The sequence below is a fragment of the Hyla sarda genome, chromosome 7 (genome assembly GCF_029499605.1).
Source record: "Hyla sarda isolate aHylSar1 chromosome 7, aHylSar1.hap1, whole genome shotgun sequence".
NCBI classification, from domain to species: Eukaryota; Metazoa; Chordata; class Amphibia; order Anura; family Hylidae; genus Hyla; species Hyla sarda.
The window spans coordinates 222,193,629-222,216,995 of NC_079195.1; the positions used below are offsets into that span (position 1 = coordinate 222,193,629).

The following is a 23,367-nucleotide window of genomic DNA, read 5'->3' on the forward strand; positions in this document are numbered from 1 at the left end:
TTTCGTATATATAATGAATAAAAAAATATTTATATATATTTTTTCAGATAGATATATATATATATATATATATATATAAATATAATTTTTTTCATTAATATATATATATATATATATATATATATATATATATATATATATATATATATATACACACACACACACACACATTTTTTACCCCCATTAAAATATATATATATATAACATTTTTAGGGGGCTTTTGGCTCATGCCACCTCTAATTAAGATTCTCACTCATCATTCCTGGCAGAACACCACAAGTATCCCATGGATGTGTTGTGCACAAATTAAAAAGAGCACTCCAGGCAAAATTGATGCTCTGTGTCAGTGATTCCCAACCGGTGTGCCTCCAGCTGTTGCAAAAGTACAACTCCCAGCGTTGGCTGTCCGGGCTTGTTGGGAGTTGTAGTTTTGCAATAGCTGGTTGGGTAACACTGCCATGTGTCCTGTATAGTGCAGGGCATGAGCATGACATAGGTGTCTTGCTCTATATATTATTTATTAAAAACAATTCACTAATATATATATATACTTTTTTTTTTTTTTTAGATTTTTCATATATATATATATATATATATATATATATAATGTATAAAAAATAATTTATATATATTTTTTCATTTATAATATATATACATAAATATTATATATATATATATATATATATATATATATATATATACACACACACACACACACACATATAAAAGAAAGTTGCAACAGCACTCTTGGTCAAAAAATGGAGGCTCTTAGCGCACTTTTTGATCAATATATATATATATATATATATATATATTAATGAAAAAAAAATTATATATATATATATATATATATATATATATATATATATATATACACACACACACCGTATATATATATATATATATATATATATATATATATATATATATATATATATATATATATTGTTTTTGGTTTTTCCCCCCATTTAAAAAATAAAATAAAATATATATATATATATATATATATATATATATATATATATATATATATATAAAAATTTTAGGGGGTGTCTTGCTCTGCCCTCTTGGCCCCGCACTAGACACAGCATCAGTTCTGTCCCCGGAGTGTTCCTTTAAGTGTTTTCTCCCCACGTGACATTATAAGCGTGAAAAAAATTCTCAAATCAGTGCTAAAGGTGCAAATCGTGGACAAAACGAAGCTACACTTAGATTCAAACAGCTAAAAATAATGAAGAGAAAAATGAATAGTTTCTGCTTACCGGACATTTCCTCTACAAAATGAAGCATATTAAAATAAAAGAACAAGCACACAACGTTAGATATACAGTGTTAATGAAGGACCTCACTTGCAGACAAGACCAAATCTATATGACATATATAAAAGGTATTAGGTTATGTTGACAATCAATAAAACAGCTTCTATGTAAATACAATGTATGTGACACTTTAAAGTGTACCCGTCAGATCCAACAAAAAAACTTTTTTTTAAATATATCACTCAGTACCTAATCCTGACCATGTACATCTAATTTTGATGTGTCTAGCGCCTTTATTTTTTTTTTATTACTTTTAATTCAGCTCACTAGTCTGAATTCCTCTCAAAGGGAGGGGGCGTGGCCTCACTATGCAGGTCTCCGCCCCCTCCCTCAGTATACTGTCTGCTCACATCTCCCCTAGCATTAGCAAAACTACAACTCCCAGCTTGTCCTCACTGACAGTAGCGGGACACAAGATGACAGTGGGAGGATTTTCCCTGCGCTCACAGCTGTCAATCAAGGAAGTGTGTCCATGACATAGGTGATGACGCATGGACACAGCAGGACTAGTATGTGTCCAAGCAGGCAGGGGGGGGGGGGGGGGGGCAGTTGTTTGACTGGCTTTTTCAGAATTAAATAGTGAAAATTTTCTAATGAAAGCAATTGCAAAACCTATTGGTTATACACGCTTTACAACATATCAAAAGTTTTTGTATCTGACAGTGCCCATCTAAAAGTAATGTGTCCTCATAAAACAATGTAGTTTTCTATTATTTTTCAGTTTTTGAACAGACTACTGAGGTAAATAGAAAAAAGGCTGACATTTCCTGTAGTTTTCTTGTTGGCTTTTCTGTGTAGCCTGGGACAGAGTAAGCAGAGTCATCTCGTTATCACTAGAATACCAGGGATTTAAAGGGGTACTCCGGTGGAAAACCTTTTTTTTTTAAATCAACTGGTCCCAGAAAGTTTAAAAGATTTGTAAATGACTTCTATTTAAAAAATCTTAATACTTCCAGTACTTATTGGCTGCTGAATACTACAGAGGAAATTATTTTCTTTTTGGAACACAGAGCTCTCTGCTGACATCACGAGCACAGTGCTCTCTGCTGACATCTCTGTCCATCTTAAGAACTGTCCAGAGTAGGAGAAAATCCCCATAGCAAACAAATGCTGCTCTGGACAGTTCCTAAAATGGACAAAGATGTCAGCAGAGAGCACTGTGCTCATGATTTCCTCTGTAGTATTCAGCAGCTAATACTGGAAGGATTGAGATTTTTTAATAGAAGTGATTTACAAATCTGTTTAACTTTCTGGCACCAGTTGATTTCCAATGGAGTACCCCTTTAAAGGGGTTTTTGGGGAATTAAATATTGATGACCTATCTGGTCCTGTTCGGTGCTCTGGTTGTTTCACCATACCTTCCGTTCTGGGACGAACTTGGAGAATGGGTGGAGCTTCATGACATCACCGCTGCTGTTTGCTGGCAGCGGGACAGAGTAGAGAACAGCAGCGGTGATGCCTCGAAACACCGCCCATGCCCCAAGTAGGCCCTGGAACGGAAGATTGCAGGAAAACCACGGAATGGCAACAGGTAAGTATGGTTGTGATCAGGGTCACCTGCACTACCTTTCTGTACTGATAGGTTAGTGCAGGTGACACTGATGACAGATTTCCTTTAACCAGGTGCAGAGTGTATCTCGTAGCGTATATGGGTAGCTCCATAAATAAGCTATGAGTAGCATCAGACACTGTTGCCAGTCAGTACTGTAGAGGCTGTAATGCAGTCCCTTTGATCAGCTGATCGTAGTGGCGCTTGGAGTCAGATGATTTGATGTATGCCTTATATATTAAGGGGGTATTCAAGCTTTTTTCAAAAATCATGCACTGCTGGGGTGGGGTTGGGGCGGTGTCTTGTCTTAGCCAGTGATTGGCTGAGCAGGCAGGTCCTGCACTACGTGCTGGTCTCAGAGGCAGAAAGATGACTTGGAGGACCAGATGGACCCTAAAAGGAGCTGTGGGGGACCAGACCTACAGGAGCGCGTCACGACCCTCGCTCGAAGCGGAGGCTGCCACCCCCCCATCCATAAAGCTCTATAGGAGAGCCTAAGATTGCTGAACGGCTCTTCTATAGAACTATATGGAGGGGCGTGGCGGCCTCCGCTTCGGGCGGAGGTCATGACGTGCTCCTATGCTACAGTACAGGGGCTCCATACAGGAGATCGCGGGGGGGGGGGGGGGGGATATGTTTTTAAACGTGAGATTTATCCTTTAAGGCTAGAATATCCCTTAACAATAGGCCATCAATATTAGACCCCAAATACCTCTTTAAAGCAGTGCTTACCAACCAGTGTGCCTCCAGCTGTGACAAAACTACAATCCCAGCATGCCCGGACATCCGCTGGGAATTGTAGTTTTGTCACAGCTGGAGGCATACAGACTGAGAAATACTGCTTTAATGACACAGGACAGCTTCAGCGTACCACCGACAGCTTGACCATACACCCTTGTCTTTACAAACCATACAGGAGTGTGTCTCCAATATGGCCGCACCCAGGAAATGCAAACATTTGCCATCTGGGGAGTCAGACAGTTCAGTGATATCTATCGAGTGTCGTTAAGAGGAGACAAGATGTTCGAGGACTAGAAAATCCTATAATCCATTAGAATGGCTTCCTCTATAATAAGACAACACACGCTTCCTTTTCTAACATCGACTCAATGAAAAGCTTTGATGTAAGATAAGAAGTTACCGTGCGGCCCGGACTTCTGGGCACGGGTGCCTAATGTTAACATAGTAAGAACAACAACATTGTGGAGTCAGCATGTATATACTATACAGAGCCTTGTGCAAAAAGCAATAGAGTACGTCTATAACATAACATTCAATGGGGTATAACAACTTTTCTTGTGAAATTTGTACAGTTTTACGGCTACAAGAACTTATGTGTAGTATGCTGAAAATTGTGCCATATAAATATATATATATATATATATATATATATATTTATTTATATATAAATAAATATATACACACACACACTGAAGACAAACAGTGCAATGATGAATAAATAAAAGATCTATCTATAACATTTACATTGTTACAATATAAAAAAAAATCTAATAAATATAATATATAATTAAACAAATGGGTGCCACAACAATTAAGCAATAATGAACACCAAGGATGCCCAGACACAATACATATACCCGATGCCAACCCCATTTGCAAAAAAAAAATTCCTGTTATCTAGCTTAAGAGCCCAATGAGTTTCCCTCTATTTCAATCATGGGGTTGATCACGGGGCAACATTGTTTTTGTTCCCTGATAAACCACATAAGTGAAATAGGGGAAAACATGTTGGGATGTGAAGCTGGGTAACAGCTTTTGTATCATATTGTGTCCGGGCATCCTTCGTATTCATTATTGCTGATCTTTTTTTACTGTGGCAACCATTGTTTGATCATTTTCTTGGTGTGGTTTTTCTGGCTTATTAAACACATTTGGTAACTGAGGACTTTTTTCATTATGAAGGAGATTTGTCAAGCTCCGTAGATTTTTTTTGGCGCAAAAAAGTCGCACCTACTTCCACACGTGCGACTTTTCTATACATGCTGCGACTTTTAGATCTTTGCGTATGCCAAAGCACGTTTCTGAAATCTGCTCACGTAGTAATTATTATTTTTTTTTTTTACTTCGCAGTGGTCATGTATTTATCAAATGCGATAGGCGCTATTTATGAAGAAAAAAAGTTGCATCTCCAATTAAAAGTTGCATATGTATTCCAGGTCCAACCTGGCTTACAGAAAAAAATACAACCTGGCTTATCGAATAAATACATATGAAACTCAAACAATTAGAATATCGTACAGAAGTTCATTTCTTTCAGTAAAGCAACTTAAAAATGTGAAACTAATATATGGGAGAGATTCATTATATGCAAAGCAAGATAGTGCAAGCCGTGATTTGTCATAATTGTGATGATTGTGGTTACAGCTCTTGAAAACCCCAAATCCCCAATATACGATATCATTTGGAGGAGCCATGTCATCTGCTGCTGTTGGTCACTGTGCTTCATTAAAGGGGTACTCCAGTGGAAACCTTTTTTTCTTTTTTTAAATCAACTGGAGCCAGAAAGTTAAAGAGATTTGTAAATGACTTCTGTTAAAAAAATCTTAATCCTTCCAGTACATTTTAGGGGCTGTATACTACAAAGGAAATGCTTTTCTTCTTGGATTTCTCTTTTGTCACGACCACATTGCTCTCTGCTGACCTCTGCTGTCCATTTTAGGAACTGTCCAGAGAAGCATATGTTTGCTATGGGGATTTTCTCCTGCTCTGGACAGTTCCTAAAATGGACAGCAGAGGTCAGCACAGAGAGCACTGTGGTCATGACAGAAGAGAAATCCAAAAAGAAAAGCATTTACTCAGCCGCTAATAAGTAGAGCCGCTAATAAGTACTGGAAGGATTAAGATTTTTTTTTTTAAACAGAAGTCATTTACAGATCTGTTTAACTTTCTGGCACCAGTTGATTTAAAAATTAAAATAAAGTTTTCCACCGGAGTACCCCTTTAAGTCCAGGGTCAACACATCCGTCTACCAGGAGATTTTGGAGCACTTCATGCTTCCTTCTCCAGACGAGTTGCATTACTGAAATAAATTAAAAGGAGTAGTCCAGTGGTGACTCAGTGGTGAACAACTTATCCCCTATCCTAAGGATAGGGGATAAGTTTGAGATCGCAGGGGGTCAGACCGCTGGGGCCCCCTGCGATCTCCTGTACGGAGCCGCGACAGCCCGCGGGAAGGGGGCGTGTCGACCTCCGCACGAAGAGGCGGCCGACACGCCCCCTCAATACAACTCTATGGCAGAGCTGAAGCGCTGCCTTCGGCAATCTCCGGCTCTGCCATAGAGATGTATTGAGGGGGAGTGTCGGCCGCCGCTTCGTGCTGGGGTCAACACCCGCTATGTGGCTGGAGAGCCGGGGGCCCGTACGGAGAGATCGCAGGGGGCCCCAGCGGTCGGCCCCCCCGCGATCTCAAACTTATCCCCTATCCTTAGGATAGGGGATAAGTTTTTCACCACTGGACTACCCCTTTAACTTTTGCACGATATTCTAATTTTTCGAGTTTCACCTGTATATCTAATAAATTATCTAATAAGCTCTGACGTCACGAGCTCCCGGCGCAGGCTCTAAACGTTCAGAACATTTTGTTCCAAACGCTGAGCAACGGAGTACCCCTTTAAGGGGTTAAAGCTATAGTCAGGTGATGTTACACTGTAGGGAGTGGAATTTAAGAAATTCCATTTACATGGTGCAGTTTAAAAAGCCTGCTCAGGTCACATTTCATTACCCTGTTTACGACCAAGCACCGTACATGTAAAGTGGCATATTAATTATTGTGCTTGCATAGTGCCTTATTTTCGCATGTTTGGAGTGCTTTTTCAGCTTGAAAGGCCATGAGACCACCATGAGCCCAAAATTAATAAAATCAGAATTATTTGGTCATTCAGATGTTATGCAGCTTTTTTTGTGGACCAACATGTGATCAATAGGAAAATTGCTGCATTACAGCCACACGCAAAAGACGCAATTAGGTTTTCCATTGAGACCTTTCTAGAGCACAGACATTTTTTTTTTACTCTGCAGGGATGCGACGTTCTCCTTTACTTTGTACAGCAAAATCTCGCCAACTAAAGCGAAGTCTCATAAGCCTCTCATTGCTTATATTATGACCAGGAATAAACGATAAATTAGAACAGACGAGACAAGGAGGAGCGAACAATAGTGACCCCGTATTTTACTATGAATGGCAATTACCTTCCATTTGCGTCTCCCTATAGACCTCCCCTCCCAACAACCTCTATAGCAGAGTGACCCTCTACTAAATGACAGCTTTGACGTAACTATAGTAACCGCATTTGTCAAGGCAGTTGCCATAGAAACTTGGAGCATATAACAAAAGGGACATAAGTATTTTTATTACAGGGAATGAAAATTGCAGCCATACATACACGTCCATTCACGGAGCGGAACAGCGAGCCAGACTGTCGCACAGCGTGTTCATTGAGAAGCTATACCAGGGGGGGAATGGCTGGTCTGGACCTTTGGGGTCTTAAAGGGATGTTCAACAAATCAATCTAACAATTAATAGGGAGGGGAGATGCCATAAAACATAACTTTTATTCTAATGAATGTAAAAGCCACACCATGCCAAACTAAATATCGTGCTCAAATATACCAACACCAAAATCAAAATAATGGTTAAGAACAATTATTATCCGCAGTTACCACAGTTGTGTGGATTTATTAACAGCTGCTATTAAACAACTTCTAACTCCCAACGCGTTTCAACCATTGTGCTATGGTGTCATCAGGGGAGAGAAAAAAAAGCACCGATTCAAAATAAATAGGCCGCTAGGTGAAAGACCACAGTATTAAAGGGGTACTCCGCTGCTCAGCATTTGGAAAAAAAACTGTTCCGAACGCAGGCGCCGACAGCTCATGATGTCATGGCCCCGCCCCTCAATGCAAGTCTATGGGAGGGGGCATGACAGTCGTCATGCCCCCTCCCATAGACTTGCATTGAGGGGTAAGGGTGTGATGTCAAGAGGGGGCGGGGCTATGACGTCACAAGCTCCCAGCGCCGACTCCAGCGTTCAGAACAGTTTGTTACAAATGCTGAGCAGTGGAGTACCCCTTTAAGCTACATAGTTATACACTCAATCTGTGATCCAAATACTAGAACACATTTAGGAATATGGTAATGGGGAGCATCCGATACATTATGCTCCACATATGGGTGTGATACGGCAGCAGTAGGGTAGTAGTCTTAAAGGGTCACGCCCCCTCCCATAGACTTGCATTGAGGGGGTGGGGCGTGACGGCACATGGGGGTGGAGTCGGGACGTTACGATACTCCGTCCCCGTGGTTGGAAGGGCATAACACAGAGCCTCCAGCACTTCCTGCAGTGTTTACAGGTGGGTGGCTGCATGGTAGCAGGGACCCCCGTGATCAGACATCTTATCCCCTATCCTTTGGATAGGGGATAAGATGTCTTGGGGCCGGAGTACTCCTTTAAATCTTCACAGATTATTATTGAATTTATTGATTAGTTATTTAAGTCTTAGTATCAATTTAGTATCAATTTGCTCGGCAATGAAAAAAATATAAATCTCCAGCTTTGTGTCCCCGTTTCGAGATACTACTTGGTATTTACTGCGAAGCATAGCGGGTTCCTTGGGCCGACTCCAGCATCATTTTGCTGTTGCTCGTCGTATGAAGGCTGGGGAGACTTTGTACTCTTGGTGCCGGGATCGCAATATACACTATCTCTTACACCAATTTAGGATTCTGCGGATTGGTAAATGGCGCTGCCTTTGAGTGAGGTACGGTGACGGAGGGCTTGCTCTCATTTTTCCAGTTATAACTGCTCTGGGAGGGGAGGCGGGTGGCATTGGGGGTTTATTTAGTTTTTGTTGTCTGATTATTTTATACCTTACTGATTGATGATTGTCTCGATTTCCATACAATACTAATTCTCTGGGAGAATCCCAGATGCTGTTTTTCTTATACAGTATATACATACAATCATGATGTAATTCACAAGTATACAGCAGCAACTGTGCCGAACACTGTCAGCCATCACCAATGACGTGTGCCAGTCTTGAAGGGCACAGACAGTGACACAGCTGTGACATGTGGGTGTCAGGGTCTGTGCGTGGGCACGAGGATTCATCTTTCTTCTAGCAAGAGTGCAGAAACGCAGCACCAGGACACCAGCGTGCAAGAATGAGAAAGAGGGAGATAAAATATTAAAGGGGTATTCCAGGAAAAAACTTTTTTTATATATCAACTGGCTCCAGAAAGTTAAACAGATTTGTAAATTACTTCTATAAAAAAAAATCTTAATCCTTTCAGATCCGTTTTTTTGATCCGTTTTTACTTCTGAGCACTTTTTACTTTTTTTTGGTTTAATAAATGAACAATAACGGTTCATAACAGATTGAAAGGGATAATATCCGTTTGCTTCCGTTATTTTCCGTTTTTTTTTTTAAAGTCCCTATTTATTTTTGACGGGAGAAGAACGGGATGGGTCTAGACGGCCATGTGAACTGCAACCTTAAAGAAGCTACTATAAGTAAACAAAAAATTAGATTCCAACAAATACCGGTGTAGTAAAGTTTACTGCAAGTTCGTAAGTGCATGCACAGTTTACTACAGAACCTCGCGGCCCCTCCCTGATTGGCTGGGCCGCACACACTGTTCCAAACACTGAGCAGCAGAGTACCCCTTTAAGGACCATTGTACCTATAGATACATATGTACTTTCTTAATGCCAAACCTGGTGACAGCTGCTACTGAACTCCCTTAAATGGCATATCAAGTCTGTAATAAATACCCGAATATAAAAAAAAAGCTCTGAAGACAACATTATATTTAGCAGCACCAACCTTATATCCTACAAAACACTGTAAACACAAAAATAAACCTACATGAATGCATATTACCTAAGGAAAAGATTCTCAACCAGTGTGCCTCCAGCTGCTCACAAGATGCTGGAAGTTGTAGTTTTGCAACGGCTGGAGGCACACTGGTATTGAAACACTGACCTTCGGTGGCACCGAAAGAAAGCAATAAACCTTTTCAGTTTTTTCACAGGATGGCGATCCAGCTAATGCTGGGTATTTGCATATTTATTAATAATTGTCAAAAGACATCGGGTTCAGAGACTCACCACAGGGGACGGGGACAGTGCAATGTTTCCTATAGAGGCTTTCAGCTCGTCCACAGTGGCGGCGCTCTTCAGGCTGTCCTTGGCCTGTAAAGGCTTTATCCTGATATTGAACTTCTTGCGAGACTCTTGTTCTTCCTCAGACTCACTGGATGAATAGAAGTGTTTTCCTTTGGTAGGTGAATCACAGTTAAAGATCGTATACATTAGGATGACACTAAATTCACCAAAATATACAACATGCCCATCCCAGAAAAAACTGCAAAAATATCTGCTGGTTGTTATTGGGAACAGTCAACAAGCTTGTCAACAGACAAACCCCTGACAGCTACAACACATTACTGTACACTTCCTAGACAGAAAATTAACCCCTTAAAGGGGTACTGCGGTGCTTAGACATCTTATCCCCTATCCAAAGGATAGGGGATAAGATGCCTGATCGCGGGAGTCCAGCTGCTGGGGACCCCCGTGATCTTGTACGTGTCACCCCATTTGTAATCAGTCCCCGGAGCGTGTTCGCTCCGGGTCTGATTACAGGCGACCACAGGGCCGACGGCGTGTGACGTCACACCTCCGCCCCCGTGTGACGTCACGCTCTGCCCCTCAATGCAAGCCTACAGGAGGGGCGTGATAGCTGTCACGCCCCCTCCGACAGACTTGCATTGAGGGGCGGCACGTGAGGTCACACGGGGGTGGAGTCGTGACGTCACATGCCGCCGGCCCGGTGATCAACAGTAATCAGACTCGGAGCGAACACGTTCCAGGGACTGATTACAAATGGGGTGACACGTGCAAGATCACGGGGGTCCCCAGCAGCTGGACTCCCGCGATCAGGCATCTTATCCCCTATCCTTTGGATAGGGGATAAGATGTCTAAGCACCGGAGAACCCCTTTAAAGCGTACCCCTCATATCACATAAAACAATAATGATTCTATATGTTACTCACTAGATCAGGCAGATTCTTTACATTTTTTTAATGTGTTTAGCTTCGGTATTTGGCTCACAAATCCCTCTGTTCTGCTGTTCACCTATATTGACATCCACTGATCAGAAAGGGGTGTGTCCAAGGCAAGCACTGAGCTCAGTAAGGGGTGTGTTTGAGGCAAGTACTGAGCTCAGAAAGGGACCAGTCTGAGGCAAGCACTGAGCTCAGGAAGGGGCGTGTCTGAGGCAAGCACTGAGCTCAGGAAGGGGCGTGTCCAAGGCAAGCACTGGGCTCAGGAAGGGGCGTGTCCAAGGCAAGCACTGAGCTCAGGAAGGGGCATGTCCAAGCCAAGAACTGAGCTCAGGAAGGCACATGTTCAAGGCAAGCATTGAGCTCAAGAAGGGGCGAGTCCAAGGCAAGCACTGAGCTCAGGAAGGGGCGTGTCCAAGGCAAGCACTGAGCTCAGGAAGGAGCATTTCCTGAGCTCCCCCTCACTAACCATGCTGAACGATTGATTAAGCATTGTATATGGTCAGCTATCGAGCACTAGATTGGTGCACGTTATCTGGGCTGCATCGGCCAGTGCACTAGGGCCTTTAGATCAGTGCTTCCTGAGCAGGTTGCCTCCAGCCCTTGCAAAACTACAACTCCCAGCTACTCCCAGCAACAGCTGAAGACACCTTGCTTGGGAAACACAGCTGTAGATACTGAGGCAGCAAGAAATGCTTAAAGATTTAAGCTACGGAGAACATGCAACAAAAGGATATAGCCAGGTTCCATATCAGGTCTGATGCTGTAGCCCTCCTCATCCAACTCTGGACAAGTCTGAAAAATAAATTTTGATACATGTTCAGTTTTTAGACTTTTTCCACTTACCATTGTTCTTTAGCCATTGTCTCTCCAGCTGTTGCAAAACTATAGCTCTCTGCATGCCCTGACAACCCAAAGACAAATAATAAACTATAGTGTTTTTTAACCGATGCTATCAGTCCATTAAGGATAACATATACATTTTAATCATGTGATCACACGCAATGATACTTTGGCTTCTACTTTTTTGCATGTTTATTGCATGCGCCACCCATGTGAAGTTATCAAAGCCCTATATGGAACAGTATGGATGATGATACAACTCACTGGCGGTCAACTTACATATCGCTCCCAGTCAATCTCTGCATAGAATCCATTTGGTGCGCCATTTGCCTTCTTCTAAAAATGCAAAAACATAAAACAAAATACAGTTTAACAGAAAGTGACAAATATAATGCTTTAGGACAGTGGCGGCCATATGTGAATTAAATGTTATACCCTACCCACAGGGGGAATAACTAGCTGATTAGTGGGGGTCCAACAGCTGGGACCCACACTGATCATGAGAACGGAAGTCAATTGACCCCCTTATGTTGGTGGAAAAAAAAAAATTTTTACTTTTTTTTTTTTTAAATCAACTGGTCCCAAAAAATAAGTATAGGGGATAAATTACAGATTATCGGGGGTCCGACTGCTGGGACCCCCCGCAATCTCCCGTACAGGGCCCCAGCAGCCCGCGGGAAGGGGGCATGTCGACCACAGCATGAAGCAGCGGCTGACACGCCCCCTCAATACAACTGTATGGCAGAGTCGGAGCGCTGCCTTCGGCAATCTCCGGCTCTGCCATAGCGCTGTATTGAGGGGGCGTGCCGGCCGCCGCTTCGTGCTGTGGTCAACATGCACTCTCTGGCCAGCGAGCCGGGGCCCCATACAGGATCGCGGGGGGCCCCAGTGGTCGGACCCCCCGCAATCTGAAACTTATCCCCTATCCTTAGGATAGGGGATACGTTTTTCAGGACTGGAGATCTCCTTAGAAGAGACACATGTCAGATTTAAAAAAACGGACTGGGTCATGAAGGCCAACGGCTGTCCGAGCATGCTGGGAATTGTAGTTTTGCAACAGCTGGAGGCTCCCTGGTTGGGAAACATAGGCCTATGACCAACCAGGGTGCCTCCAGTTGTTGAGGGGGAAACCAGCAGCTTCAGAGGTCATGTGCTGTATCTGGGCACAATGGCACCCATCACTTAGCAGTGAAGCCCAGAGTACGGCACATTACCACTGAGGCCACTGTTTGCCTGACACAGTACCATGATGTCTACTTCAAAAGGGAGACCAAGGAGCTGACCGGAGCCTGAAGGGGGGGGATCAGTTCGGTATCGGAGATGTGAGTAACTGCTGTTTTGTTATTTTAACCTCTTGGGCACGCAGGGCATATGCATACGCCTGACATCCCCGATCCTTAATGACTCAGGGCGTACCTGTACGCCCTGGTGCCGTTTACCGGGGTTAAACCGTTCTCACCAGCAGAGAACGGGTTTAACCCAGTGGGTCCCAGTTGCTACGGGCAGCCAGGACACATGTATGAGCCCTTTAGACGCTGCAATCAAAGTTATATACATGTAAGTGCCGGCTACAGGACTTCTATTTGTAGGGGAAGAGTTATTAAAACTGGTGTGAAAGTGCCAAATGGAGCAGTTTTTCAAAGCAGCCTATCAGGACCACTACAAACAGAAAGCTGAAGTTTAATTGGCTGCTTCGTGCGTCTCTTTATCTTTGCACTGGTTTTATGACATTTTCACTATTTTGTTTTTTAGTCTGTGCAGTAGGTTCTGTTTTGTGTGTAAAGTATAAAGACAGATTTGGTGGACATTTGAAGGAGTACTCCGCCCCTAGACATCATTTCTCATATCCAAAGGATAAGGTATAAGATGTCTGATCGCGGGGATCCTGCTGCTGGAGACCCCCACGATCTCCCTGCTGCACCCGGCGTTTGTTTAGAGAGTCGGGTGCAGCACTGGAGGCTCGTGACATCACGCCACGCTCGTGATGTCACGCCCATGCCCCCTCAATGCAAGACTATGGGAGGGGGCGTGACAGATGTCACGCCCCCTCCCATAGACTTGCATTGAGGGGGCATGACCATGACGTAACAAGCGGCGCGCGGATATCACGAGCCTCTGCCCCGCATCGCCAGTCATCCAGCACGGAGCAAAGTTCGCTCCATGCACCGGATGTCTGGGGTGCCGCAGCCGAGATTGCGGGGAAAGGGGATAAGATGTCTAGGGGCGGAATACCCCTTTAAGAATTAGATATCTGTTTTAATGAAAAATTCTTTAATAAAAAAAAAAAATTTGAAAAAAGAAAAGAAAAAAAAAGACAATAGCACAATAAGGATAAATAAGAGGACAACTTACACTGTTGTCTCTGTCCGGTGATCCCCTACAGGAAGGAAAGAAAGGAGAATATTATACAGCAGAAGTAATAGGTACAAATGAGGAAGAGGATTTCATGACAAACACTCCTATAAACACAGACTGGAGAGTCCCTAGAACTCATGTCTGGTACTGGGAACAAAGAGGATTCAGTCAGTCATTCAGGCTCTGTTCACATCAGAGGAACCACAACGCCCACCTTTAACAGGAAACAACAGAACTGCTTGCAGTACTATATACTTGACAGAATCTGTCACAGAGGATCCCCTGTAGATGTGAACAGAGTCCACTAAGACTTCCCAACATTTTGGGGCACAAATTTATGTTTTGGGGGGTTTTGGACACTAAAATTATGGGACCTCAATCTTTCACTAAGAAAAAAAGTTGCAGATGACTTGTGATGATCTTAAAAAAGTACTATATGTCTATAGGAAAAAAGAAGCAGAGCTCCTTATAGGGCAATATACACTTACACAAATAGGAGATAAGGGGAGACCCACACAGAGGTGAGTTAACCTTTTTGTGGTTGCGTATCTGACACAACCACTATGTAGGCAGAAAGCAGGTGGTGCAGCTTTCCGGATATCGGCGAAGAGACTTGCCGGCTGAGTGATGCAGATGTCTAGAGGGAAGATGTAAAAACCGACTAATATGGAGTGATCCACCAGTTGGACAGTGATACTTAGTATCAACAATACAGTTTTTACTATAGAATCCCACACAACGTGTTTCTGGGCATAGGAGCCCTTTCATCAGGTGTACTGGTGTGCATACATTCTACAAGCTTGCAAAATGTATGCACGCCAGTACACCTGACGAAGGGGCTCCTATGCCCAGAAACGCGCTGTGTCAGTATTATTACTCAACTGGTGGATAGCACCATATTAGGCGGTTTTTATTTCTTCCCTTTAAACATCTTAAAGGGGTACTCCGGTGGAAAAAAATTTTTTTTTTTTTTTTGAGATTTGTAATTTACTTCTATTTAAAAATCTTAATCCTTCCAGTACTTATCAGCTGCTGTATGCTCCACAGGAAGTTGTGTATTTCTTTTCTGTCTGACCACAGTGCTCTCTGCTGACACCTCTGTCCACGTCAGGAACTGTCCAGAGTAGGAGCAAATCCCCATAGCAAACCTCTCCTGCTCTGGACAGTTCCTGACATGGACAGAGATGTAAGCAGAGAGCATTGTGGTCAGACAGAATAGAAATACACAACTTCCTGTGGAGCATACAGCAGCTAATATGTACTGGAAGGATTAATGTTTTCCACTGGAGTACCCCTAGTCATAAAATTTTTTATTTTTTTTTGACATGTCAGAAATTTTAATCGGTTGTAGTCTCTGCACCTATCAGTCACACAAGTGGGGAAGAAGTCAGCTATTGCGCACTTCACTCCCCGGGTTGCAGAGATCTTCATCCAGTTACTCTAAACGGCCCCACAGGACCGCCGGATGGAGATGAATGCAAGGCGGGTATGTGAAGTGTCCTACAGCACACTTCTACCCACTTGTTCTTCTGATTGTTGAGGGTCTCAGCACTAAGACCCCAACCCAGTGTTTCCTAAAAGTGTGCCTCCAGCTGTTGCAAAACTAAAACTTCCAGCATGCCCGGAGAGCTGAAGTCTGTCCGTGCATGCAGGGAGTTGTAGTTTTGCAACAGCTGGAGACACACTGTTTGGTAAACACTGTACCAATCGGTCAAAACTTGTCTCCGTTGTTGCTTTTATGCATATTGGGTTCTAAAAAATCCAGGGTTGCATGGAGACCCAAGCCCCAAATCCAGTCAGAAGAAGCCAATCTTTTTCACCCATTTCCAGCTATGGGACTTTCCCTCTTCATTGAGTCATTCTCTAATAATGGAAAATTTGCACAACCAGCTTGTCATCTATCGGGCCAGTATGGGCCATGTTACTTTTGTTCACAAACATGTAGATAAGCGGGAGAAGCTACAAACTGCCAGAGAAGACTTACGTGGAATCAGTGTCCTTTTCTTTCTTCCGTATTCCAAATGCCTTCCTGGTACGTTTTTTCAATCCTATAAAATAAACAAAAAAAAATAATAGTAAACAAATTATATATTCAAATTGAATCTAATACTTCATTAAAGCGATCAGCAGGTTATCAGAACCATGATAATTTAGCAATCTGCTATTAAGGTCGATCATGAGGGACTGTTGTCAGAATATCGATCGGATTGTTACACACATCTGCGACAGACCGGATGGGATCAGGGTGTCGGTCACTTGGGTCAAGAGGCCACAACATTGCGGCTCTAAGAGGTTGGAGGAGACGGGACATCTGTACTATACCATAATCCATACCAGTGGTCTCCAACCTGCGGACCTCCAGATGTTGCAAAACTACAACTCCCAGCATGCCCGGACAGCCAACGGCTGTCCGGGCATGCTGGGAGTTGTAGTTTTGCAACATCTGGAGGTCCGCAGGTTGAAAACCACTGATCTATACTTTGCTTTTATTTATCGTTACTGGCCAGTTATACTGGATTATAATGTCAAATTATTTTATATATTTAGAGCTGCATTCTGAATTCTGCTGGCTTCCTGTTGACCTAATACTATATTCCCTAGTATCAGCGGAGCTCTTGTCTCTTCTTCCCGACCCGAATCCTTACTCCTCATGTATATCATGAAATAAAGTTTTTTTTTAGCCGACATATTTTGGGTGAGTGCGATTTTTTTTTTTTTTTAAGAGCCGAGGCAAATGCTCTCTATCACCCAAAGTGCAAGAAAAAGTGCAAACGTGTCACACAAAAAAAAAAGTGCACAAAGGATGCGGTCTATCGCTAAGCCCTTCTCCTATAGGAAAGAGGCCCCCCAATAAGCCTTACCCTTCACCTCCGGGCCAAAAAAGGCACCTGCAAGGATCCAGGTTCGATGCCCCTTTACGCCGAAGCTACTAAGGTGCATAAAATGCTCCTGGCTTCAACCTAGGCGTTAACCAAGTTATCAGCCGAGGAGCCGTATACTGGTGGCATCTTGACCAAAGCCAAGATGCCCAGGGGTTGTAGGAGATGAGGAACCTAATGGCCACACACACCTCCCCTAGACCACCAGGAGGGACACCCAGAAGGGCTACCGCATCCTAACAAGTGAATGAGTGCAGATATACTGCCCGGTCATCCGGCCGGATCTATAAAAATTGCCCTGATCCTAGCCAGAAGGCCGGGATACCAAGGGTGAGTGCCAAAGGTGAAGAGTAATGGGGCAGTGCTTTCACTCAGTGAGTTAACACCCAGTGAGTTTCGGCACCTCAGGGTCACCACTCCCCGAGGCACAGAAGTACCTCGGCTCTACACCCCCCAACCTCATGGCGAGACCCGGAGGAAGGAGGTAACATCGGGGCAGCCCTCGAGCTGATTCCTCAGAACCAGCCCCGGAACGCCCTGGTACACCTGCCCCCTACCATGCAGCACCCATCCCCACCAGCTCAATACCGGCACTTTGGGTCACCGGCATAAACTGATAAGAACAGATACTACACTTGATCTTAGCCAAAAGGCCGAGAAGAGATTTTGGGTGAGTGCGATACTTCTTTGAACCTTTTTCTTAAAGGGGTAGTCCAGTGGTGAAAAACGTATCCCCTATCCTAAGGACACGCCCCCTCAATACAACTCTATGGCAGAGCCGAAGCGCTGATTTCGGCAATCTCCTGCTCTGCCATAGCGCTGTATTGAGGGGGCGTGTCAGCCGCCACTTTGTGCGAAGGTAGACACCCGCTATCTGGCCGGAGAGCCTGGCCCCCGTACAGAGAGATCGCAGGGGGCCCCAGCGGTCAAACCCCCCGCGATCTCTCTGTACGGGGGCCAGGCTCTCCGGCCAGATAGCGGGTGTCGACCTCCGCACGAAGCGGCGGCCGACACGCCCCCTCAATACATCGCTATGGCAGAGCCGGAGATTGCCGAAGGCAGCGCTTCAGCTCTGTTATAGAATTGTATTTAGGGGGCGTGTCGGCCGCCGCTTCGTGCGGAGGTCGACACACCCCCTTCCCGCGGGCTGTCGGGGCTCCGTACAGGAGATCGCAGGGGGCCCAAGCGGTCGGACCCCCCGCAATCTCAAACTTATCCCCTATCCTTAGGATAGGGGATAAGTTGTTCACCACTGGACTACTCCTTTAATGTATTTCATTTGTTGTTCCATGTAAGCGCACCCCCCCCAACACTGCCGCAACACTCGTCCATTTGCCATACAGCAACCTTCACCAGTCAGAAAATCTACATAAGCATAAGGAATTAATGAAAGTTTAATTTTTTTATTTGTATTATTTTTTATTATCATTACTATAATTAATATTATTTTTGTTTTTTTATCATGTGTATTTTACTTATTTAATACCTCTGTGGAATCTCACCCACACATTTGCATATGCTAATTGTTCGGCTGATCTCAGCAGAGCATTCAGGGATACAGGGCTCAGCTGCAGAGCGTAGGGTAGGGAGACGCTGATCTGCGGCCTGGGCCCAGGGGACAGGCATTAGGACCAGCAGGAAGGCAAATATTTTCTTTACGTTAATATATCTTCTGTCCCTCACAGCTGAGCACATGCCACACAGAAAATCAATGGTGCCCGACCTCTCACTCAAAAACAGATGGCACATTACCGAATACAGGAGACAAGGGCGGAAATATCACAAAAACTGAGGGGAAAACAAATAGAGTCATTGAAACCTCTGAAGATCTAATATATTTAATATTTATATAAAGTGGTTTAGTCTAGTCCCCTACACAAAATTTTGTTCCGAAGGCTGGGTGCGAGGGTCGTGACGTCATGCCACGCTCCCTCAATGCAAGTCTATGGGAGGGGCGTGGCGACTGCACTTGCATTGAGGGGGGTGGCTTGAAGTCATGAGGGGGCGTGGCCATGACATCACGAAACCCCCCCCGCGCGCAGCCTGCCCTCATCAGGGCATCAACTGATCAACTGATGCAAGAAATTTAAACAGACTTGTAAATTACTTCTATTAAAAAAAAATCTTAATCCTTCCAGTACTTATTAGTGGCTGTATACTACAGAGGAAGTTCTTTTCTTTTTTGATTTCTTTCCTATCACGACCACAGTGCTCTCTGCTGACACCTCTGTCCATGTCAGGGACTGTCCAGAGTAGCATATGTTTGCTATGGGGATTTTCTCCTGCTCTGGACAGTTCCTGACATGGACAGAGGTGTCAGCAGAGAGCACTGTGGTAGTGATAAAAAAAAAAATCCAAAAAGAAAAGAACTTCTGTAGTATACAGCCACTAATAAGTACTGGAAGGATAAAGATTTTTTTTTTTTTTTAATATAGGTAATTTACAAATCTGCTTAACTTTCTGGCATCAGTTGATTTAAAAAAAAGAAAACAAAAAATACCGGAGTACCCTTTTAAGTCTATGACAGAAAGAAGTCAGATCACACAGGACATGCTGCAGCTGCTGAGTATGGGGCCCCGCAGACCTCAATTGTGATCACAGGCTACACACTTTATCTTCATGACAATATTTATACAAAAACCGCACTTTAAATAAGAAACCTAATTTAAAAATGCTTGTAGTGTGAACTGACACCTACCCACTTCTGAGTCTCACCTGGCTGGACTAGAGCAGCCTGATTAGGTTGGTCTAATTAGCTGACCAGCAGTGATGAGACTCCACCCTCTCTCTCTCTGCAAAGCCAGAGGATTTTATGTAAGCAGCATTGGAAACATATTTCAGTGAACATTATAAAGCAGTATGGGGGGTATTTATCAACAGATTTGTGTGTATTTTATTGCATTTCTTTGGCGCATTTGTTTGGGGCAGTGTCTTTTTGCACCAATGTTTGGTGCATTCTCTCCTCTGTCAAATTGTAAACTTGCTTGGACTTTGATGGTCCTGTGTATGATTTTTGCAGTGGTCAGTAATTTATCAATTGTGTCAATTGTTCTTTGGCGCTAAATTGGTGGTATATGGCGCATGTTTGACACAAATCACAACAACAATATTCTGACATTGAAAACACACATACCAAGGGGAGAATGTGGTAAGGCTCAATTCTACTATTAAAAAGGTTGGTGCTTTTAACACGATCGCATCTTTCCACAATCATTCACTTGTCCACTCCATCTGACTAGGTAGCTACAAAACCCCTGAAAAAAAACACTCACGGCAATTGCTGAGCAGCTGCAGGAGACACTCGGCAATGGCTGCTCTTTACGGGTAAAAGAGGCTGTCCTATGTGGTGGCTATTTCTATGTAAAAGGCACTGTCCACAGCTGAATTTCGCATTTGCGCCAAAATTACTAAAGGACATGCACCACTTGATAAATTTGGCGCATGTCTGTAAAAACCAAAGTAAAAAAAAAAAAAAAAACGGGTAAAAAGAAACGGACAACAGGTAAAATTGATAAATACCCCCCCAATGGTTGAAAACCCCATGCCTGCCACATAAGCTGAAACAGGTAGGCACAAGGCATACACAAGAAGCTCTACATTATTCTCTAGTTATAGCCTATGTTGCATTATAAAAGCAAAAAATAAATACATTCCCGGAGTGCTGCTTTAAAATTAAAATGAAACAACCTTGCTCAAATGTTCCCCAACTATTGGCTCTCCAGCTGATGCAAAACTACAACTCCCATAATGCCCTTTTTTTTCAATTGGGGTAGGGTCACACGCAGAGCATCTGCAGCATATTTCACGCTGCGGATGCGCCGATGACCGTCACTAGAGTGAGCTCCTTGCTGTGCCCTGCATGGCTGATTGTAGCAGCAAACCGCCGCTACTACTAGCAGGCACAGAGGGATCTGCGAGTCTGTGGTATACTGCGTGCGCAGTTTACTCACAGACATCACGGTCGCTCCATCTGCTCCCACAGCTAGGCCGAGAGCGGCAGCGATGTCAGAGTAAACTGCGCATGCGCGCACAGTTTACTACAGAGTCTCAGATTCCTGTGTGTCTGCTCGTAGTAGCGGCGGTTTGCTGCTACGAGCAGACACGCAGAGCACAACAGGGAGCTCACTCTAGTGACTTTCATCAGCAAATATGCTGAGGATGCGCTACTTGTGACCCTACCTTAAAGGGGTACTCCGGCTCTTAGACATCTTATCCCCTATCCAAAGGATAGGGGATAAGATGCCTGATCGCGGGGGTCCCGCCGCTGGGGACCCCCGTGATCTTGCACGCCACACCCCGTTCAGTCCCCTGAGCGTGTTCGCTCCGGGTCTGATTACTGTCGATCACGGGGCCTTAGCGTTGTGATGTCATGGCTCCGCCCCTGTGTGATGTCACGCTCCACCCCCTCAATGCAAGCCTATGGGAGGGGGCGTGACGGCCGTCACGCCCCCTCCCATAGACTTGCATTGAGGGGGTGGAGCGTGACATCACACGGGGGCAGAGTCGTGATCGGGACTGGGATCGGGATCCGAAGCCTCCACCATTGCCAGAAGCCGTTGAGGTGGGTGCTGCAGTAGAGATACCGGGGGTCCCCAGCGGCGGGACCCCCACGATCAGGCATCTTATCCCCTATCCTTTGGATAGGGGATAAGATGTCTAAGCGCTGGAGTACCCCTTTAAGTTGTACGGTACATAGGCAATGGTTAGCATTTTAGCATTGTTGCCTTGCAGTGCTGGCGTCTTGTGTTTAAATCCCACCAAGGAGAACATCTGAAAAGAGTTTGTATGTTCTCCTCTTGCTTGCATGAGTTTCCTTCGGCTACTCCAGTTTCCTCCCACACTGCAAAACATACTGATAGGTCGATTTAGATTGCGAGCCCCAAAAGGAACATAGACCTATTTGACAGATAACAAGCTTTGTACAGCACTGCAGAATATGTTACTGAAATATATATATATATATATATATATATATATATATATATATATATATATATATATTACACATACACACACATACATATATTTGAATTACTATTATTATTTTTACTTCCCCTTTAAACTAACACAGATACTGCAGTAATATCCAGAGAAAGTGATGCAGGTATTGATGCAGGTAACATGAGCAGCCTCCATGTTACCTGCCAGGTAAGCCAACACCTTCATCAATATTTTAGCTGGATTAATCTGCAGGTACCGGACTTGATGTTCTGCAGCGGAGTTAACAGGAGACGGCTAAAAAAAAAAATTGTAAATGGCCCATCATAGTTGACCTCACTGTGTTGGCCAGATATACGAGACACCTGGGTTGCAGAATAATAATACACATTAAAGGGGTATTCCGGTGGAAAACACTTTTTTAATCAACTGGTGCCAGAAAGTTGAACAGATTTGTAAATTACTTCTGTTAAAAAATCTTCACCCTTCCAGTACTTGTAAGCAACTGTATGCTACTGAGGAAATTTTTTTCTTTTTGAATTTCTTTATTGTTTTGTCCACAGTGCTCTCTGCTGACACCTCTGTCCATGTCAGGAACTGTCCAGAGCAGCATAGGTTTGCTATGGGGATTTTCTCCTGCTCTGGACAGTTCCTGATACGGGCATCAGGTGTCAGCAGAGAGCACTGTGGAAAAGACAAAAAAGAAATTCAAAAAGAAAAGAATTTCCTCTAAAGCATACAGCTGCTAAAAAGTACTGGAAGGGTAAAGATTTTTTTTTTTTTAATAGAAGTAATTTACAAAACTGTTTGAAGGGGTATTCCAGGCAAAAACTTTTTTTTTATATATCAACTGGCTCCGGAAAGTTAAACAGATTTGTAAATTACTTCTATTAAAAAATCTCAATCCTTCCAATAGTTATTAGCTTCTGAAGTTTTCTGTCTAACTGCTCAATGATGATGTCACGTCCCGGGAGCTGTGCATGATGGGAAAATATCCCCATAGGAGCTGCACAGCTCCTGGGACATGAGTCATCAGAAGGCAACAGCAACTCAACTTCAGAAGCTAATAACTATTGGAAGGATTAAGATTTTTTAATAGAAGTAATTCACAAATCTGTTTAACTTTCCGGAGCCAGTTTATATATATATAAAAAAAAAGTTTTGGCCTGGAATACCCCTTTAACTTTCTGGCACCAGTTGATTTAAAAAAAAAATGTTTTCCACCTGAGTACCCCTTTAAAGGGGTACTCCGGTGAAAACCTTTTTTCTTTTAAATCAACTGGCGGCAGGAAGTTAAACATATTTGTAAATTACTTCTATTAAAAAATCTTAATCCTTCCTGTACTTATTAGCTGCTGAATACTACAGAGGAAATTCTTTTCTTTTTGGAATGCTCTCTGATG

At 43.6% G+C, this 23,367-nt stretch overlaps 1 protein-coding gene and 1 non-coding gene across 9 annotated transcripts in view; both read right to left on the reverse strand.

The window, feature by feature from the left end:
* SGIP1 (SH3GL interacting endocytic adaptor 1) overlaps positions 1-23,367 on the reverse strand; it is a 103,584-nt gene that overhangs the window by 60,936 nt on the left and 19,281 nt on the right. For all 8 annotated transcript variants that reach the window (XM_056532817.1, XM_056532815.1, XM_056532818.1 and 5 more), the window contains exons 2-6: positions 16,132-16,195; positions 14,145-14,169; positions 12,072-12,128; positions 11,687-11,744; positions 9,996-10,171 (exon numbers count right to left, since the gene is read on the reverse strand). In XM_056532817.1, the coding sequence (XP_056388792.1) occupies positions 9,996-10,171; positions 11,687-11,744; positions 12,072-12,128; positions 14,145-14,169; positions 16,132-16,195 (380 nt within the window). The remainder of the gene's footprint in view (positions 1-9,995; positions 10,172-11,686; positions 11,745-12,071; positions 12,129-14,144; positions 14,170-16,131; positions 16,196-23,367) is intronic.
* Positions 17,506-17,691, reverse strand: LOC130283536 (U2 spliceosomal RNA). The gene has a single exon (XR_008846728.1). It is a non-coding gene; the product is annotated as a U2 spliceosomal RNA (small nuclear RNA).